General features: G+C 41.5%; 2 protein-coding genes across 2 annotated transcripts in view; one reads left to right on the top strand and one right to left on the bottom strand.

The window, feature by feature from the left end:
• The first annotated feature begins 556 nt into the window (after positions 1-556).
• On the top strand, positions 557-1,347 carry TSSC4 (tumor suppressing subtransferable candidate 4). The gene is made up of 2 exons (XM_031062125.1): positions 557-1,253; positions 1,343-1,347. The coding sequence occupies exons 1-2, from the start codon at positions 557-559 to the stop codon at positions 1,345-1,347; spliced, it is 702 nt and encodes a 233-aa protein (XP_030917985.1).
• Positions 1,348-1,384: 37 nt separating this feature from the next.
• TRPM5 (transient receptor potential cation channel subfamily M member 5) overlaps positions 1,385-4,559 on the bottom strand; it is a 39,027-nt gene continuing 35,852 nt past the window's right edge. Inside the window, exon 25 of the mRNA XM_005427201.2 lies at positions 1,385-1,676. Within this exon, the coding sequence (XP_005427258.2) occupies positions 1,385-1,676 (292 nt within the window). The remainder of the gene's footprint in view (positions 1,677-4,559) is intronic.

The following is a 4,559-nucleotide window of genomic DNA, read 5'->3' as shown; positions in this document are numbered from 1 at the left end:
ACAGCAAGTACAGAGCTAGTCCAGTAAGGGTTGTACTGGCCAAATCAATGTGTGAGAAATTGGATGTGTTATTGTGGATTTTTACAGTGTGAATAAACACAGGGTGTAATATGCAGAGCTCATTGCTGTCTCCTGGAAGATGTATAAGACAGCTTTGGGGGATTCAGATTAACTCAAGAGCTTTTTGTTCATCTTTTAGTAATTGGACCTGATGTTACCTGTAATGAAATTTGGTAGCATTACTTTCAATTACTTCATATTCTTGTATTCAGTGTTGTGTAAATCTTTAATTTTAATGTGGATTCATTCCTTAAATAATGTTTTCATTTGAAGCAAAATTGCTTGGGAATCCCTAAAGCACAGCTAACTGTTATATTGCAGTTATAATTACTTTGCAGGACACAGAGTGATGGTCTCATTCTTGGTTCTCATTTCACAGTTAAGTTTTTATGCTCCTTTGTATTCTAGGCACTAAACTTTCTGGACATTTGGAAAAGTGTACTTAGAGTTGTTCCTGGGCCTACATCAAAGACCTCAGTGGAGTGACAGCTCGAAGATGGGAGACCAGGAGGCAGGTGAACCATTTCTGGGGATAGTGGCTGATGATGGCAGAGACTTTGAAGGAGCTCTGCCCTCAGACACGGTGTCGCTCAGCGATTCTGACTCTGATGACTTGGGGCTGGCGGGTGAAGCAGAAGTTGATACAATATCTCCTGAGGAGCCTTCTGTAGATGAAGGGGATTCCAGATCGGGAGAGACACCCAACTCTTCAAACAGCAGATCTCCTGTCCAGCCATTCCATCTGAAGGGCATGAGTTCTACGTTCTCTCTCCGTAGCCAGAGCATTTTTGATTGCCTGGAAGAGGCAGCCAAGCTGTCTGTGCCCTCGATGCCTGAAGATAATGTTGTTGATGGGAGGTTCAAGCGCCCGTTGCCTCCGACCACAGTTTCAGGTAACGTGGTCCCAGAAAACATGGGAAGGCAAGCCAGAGCAGTGCAGGCTCCCAGAACCTCTCCTGCAGTGCCTGACTACGTGGCACACCCGGAGCGCTGGACCAAATACAGCCTGGAGGGAGTTTCAGAGTGCAGTGACAAGACTAACAGGGCAGTGGCCATGGAATTTCTAGGTGGTTTGAAGAAAAGAGGGGAGCAACAGAGCTCGGCTACCCAAGATAGCTACACCCAGTCCTTCAACCAGGACCCTTCCAGCTGTGGAGCTGGGAGGATTGTCTTCACCAAACCAACTAAAAGAGGTGTTGATGGACTGGAAAAGAAAATATCAACAGGGGAGGATGATAAGAAACAGATGAAGACAGATCTGAAAGGAAAATCTCTTAAGAAGACTGATGGCTTGAGGGAAGAAGATAAGGTTGAGCTGGGGCACTTAGACAGTGACAGTGGAAAGGCAGCAGAGGAGGAGGAGTGCATGATGGAAGGGGACCAGAACACAGAACATAAACCTGATGCAAGGCTTAGTGGTGCAGGTGAAGAGCCATCGCTGGGAACAGTTGGATTCCACTGCAGTAAGAAGAAGAGTAGGAAAAATTTCCGACCTAAAGTAGATGATGAAGGGGAGGAGGAAGAGTCCTGAAGGATGAAACACATTGGAGACATCCCAGGACTTGTCTTGGTCGTTTTTTTCCCTCTCTCTTTTTTTTTTTTCTTCCCTTTCTGGTCTGAAAACCACATGATAGCTTTTTGTTCAACGGTTTGCATCATAGCCACCAAGAATGTTTTATATTGTTAGAAATTAAGCTACCTAAAATAAACTCCAGCCTTTTTGTTTATGAGAATTCCGTGGGCACAGGATAGTTGCATCCTGGCAGGATAGAATAAGTGTGATACTCCAGAGCTGAAGTATCCAAAGAAACAGAAGTGTTAGCTAAACGGTTGCAGGGCTTCCTAGTAACTCCCAGTTTTGGAATTGTTCCCAAATCCTGTGGAATCCTGGAGAAAAGGTGATGAGCTCATTATGTAGAGATTTTTAAACTATGAAAACAAAACCTAGTCTTCCACTGGATGCGATTTCTTCTGGCCCTGTCCCAGGAAGGAAAACCTTTTAACTTTTTTGTTTAAAAACATCTTTCTGTCATTGCCATTGAGGGTGAAAGCACAACAGTGCCCAGTTACATGATGTGAGGATCTGCACCTTTGTATGTCCTTTCCAGGAGGTGCTGCTTCCATACTGATCTATATGCTGGTTGGGGTATTTGTGGGAATCAGATATTTATACCAGAACTGGAGACTTTTTTTTCTATGTGATACAATAAACTTTTGGTTGTAACTTGATTTCTTGTCTGAAACACACTGAGTAATGCAGCTGTAGGAGTTTTACCAAACATTTTATTTGATTCCTAAACTGCCTTGAAAACCTTTTAAAGTGTTACTCTAACTTTGCCATCTTGTTAACTTCTCCCTCAAGTCTTACAGATTCTAAAGCTCACATTTTTAACATTTTCAATCATTTTACAATGTATAATCCCCTCATAGGATGAGTCATCTCATACAATGAATCACATTGTAGGGAATGTCAAAGAGAGTGGATTTTTTCCACAGTGCTAGTAAATTTAATAAATAAGGTTGAAAGATTAAATTCTTTGAAAGGTTACATGATTTGAAACTCAAATTAGTTCAGGTCACTTTGGACTGATATTTTTTTGGTCATTATTCTAAATGAACCAATCCCAAGAGTAGTATTTACAATTGTGTAGTGAAAGATTAGTTTTGAAGGGTTTGTGATATTTCTCGGTAGATTGTGCTTGCTCAAACTCTGAAGGGTGTTTGAGGGGGTGACTTCATCTTAACAGTAATTAACTGAGAGGCCCAAATCACTTGGGCTTTGTATTTGAACTGATGCATCATTTGGTAGCAGAAGCAGAAAACAGTGTAAAAGGAGCAGTTGTGCTCCATTTTTCTAAAATCACCTTTTAGTTTTCAGAGCAGAATGTATTTTCTCCTGCGTATGCAGTTGGATGCACATCGCTTAGTGGGTCGTTGGTAAATACATTGGTTGTTCCAGTGCATGTGAGTGGACACACAGCAGGTCCCAATGGATAGATTTTGGGTTCCAGCGGATAATTAGTGTACTGATCACATTAAAATAGCAGCCATTTCAAAATGGAAACTGCTGCCAAGAGCAGGGAATGCTTGTTGTGAGATATCTGTTATTTCTTAACAAAAAAACGCAGCTCAGTAGTACAAACTTACTGGGTTTATGAGTTCTGCTTGCCCAGGGTGAGGAACAGGTAGGACTATCAAAATTCCATCACTGCTAATGGAGTCACAGGTCTGGGGCACAGCTGAATAAACTGGACAAATGCCTGTTTCATTAAGCCATCATAACAAGATTAATATCTGTTAATAAAAGGCCCATTTTTGTCAGAGCTGAGATTTATTTTTTTTTCCACCTCTGGTAACAGAAAGCTTTTGTGCAATCTACAATTACATTGCATAGAGACAATATTATACATGTGAGGAAATGCAGTTGACGTTTGTATCAGAGTCAGACACAGCCCAATACTTTCCCCTTCTGATGCTGTTTATATTATTCCAAAGAAATTTCCCCTTAGAGGATGGTATTGATGTTTTTGTGGTATATCTTGCAAAATTCTAATAAAGCCGTCGAGTTTTTATATGCTAAAAATGTACAAGCCAGTTTAAGTAATGGAAAAAGCCACAAACAGCCCAAATTCTTGGACTGCAGGATAATTCTTGGTACACATTCTTGTTTTAAAGACTCTTAGGTGATTTCTTTTTCCCCCTGACCCTTGAGAAAGAAAAGTAAAATGAAATCAGATGCTTAGATGTAGAGAAGGTATTCCATGCAGTGTGATACGTGGAGGCAAAGGCTCCTTTTTAGCAGGGAACTGGCAGCAGCTGTGATGGGGCATGGGACCAACAAAAACCAGGTGATTCCACTCTGTGAGGTTGAGTGAGGAGCCCTTAAGAAGGAATACCAGCAAAGGAATCCCTTACAGGAGCCAGTGTGGGAAGAGAAGCTGGTGAGTGCAATTGTTTGAGAGTTGTAGGAACTCCGGGAACTGTACGTTTTGTAATGTTTCAGTATTCAGGCCCTTTCCTTGGAAACTATTTCTTGATTTCCTTTTTCTAAGCAGCTCAGGAGTACAAGCTTCATGTCTTGGCCAAGGAAGGAGCTTGTTTTTAAGTGCGTAAGTGACTGCCCTTCCAAAGGGAGACTCCCTTGAACAGAGAAGTGTGGAATTTGGCAGAGGTGATGGTGAATTGAGGGTGTGGTATCTGGACAACAAATGGTATTTAGAAAATAAGGTGGTAGAGTCACCCTGGAGGAGAAAGTTTTAATGCTGTTTGTGGAATGGTTTTGGAGAAAGGATTGAGTGCTACAGGAGCAGCAGGAAACAAAGCCCAGGAAATTGAAGGAGAAAGACCAAGAAATCCTTAGGAATGTCAGACACTGATAGTGCTTAGCATAGAGAGCTTGTTGCCCTTAGGCCTTCAAGAGATTAGGATTTTACTTCTACAGTAGTTCAGTAGGACAAAAGGTTTAATGTGAAGAAATAGAATAAAATTTAATTATCAAT

The sequence above is a fragment of the Geospiza fortis genome, unplaced genomic scaffold (genome assembly GCF_000277835.1).
Source record: "Geospiza fortis unplaced genomic scaffold, GeoFor_1.0 scaffold524, whole genome shotgun sequence".
Classification (NCBI taxonomy): domain Eukaryota; kingdom Metazoa; phylum Chordata; class Aves; order Passeriformes; family Thraupidae; genus Geospiza; species Geospiza fortis.
Note: the sequence above shows the minus strand (reverse complement) of the source record. Positions and strands in the feature narration are given on the sequence as shown.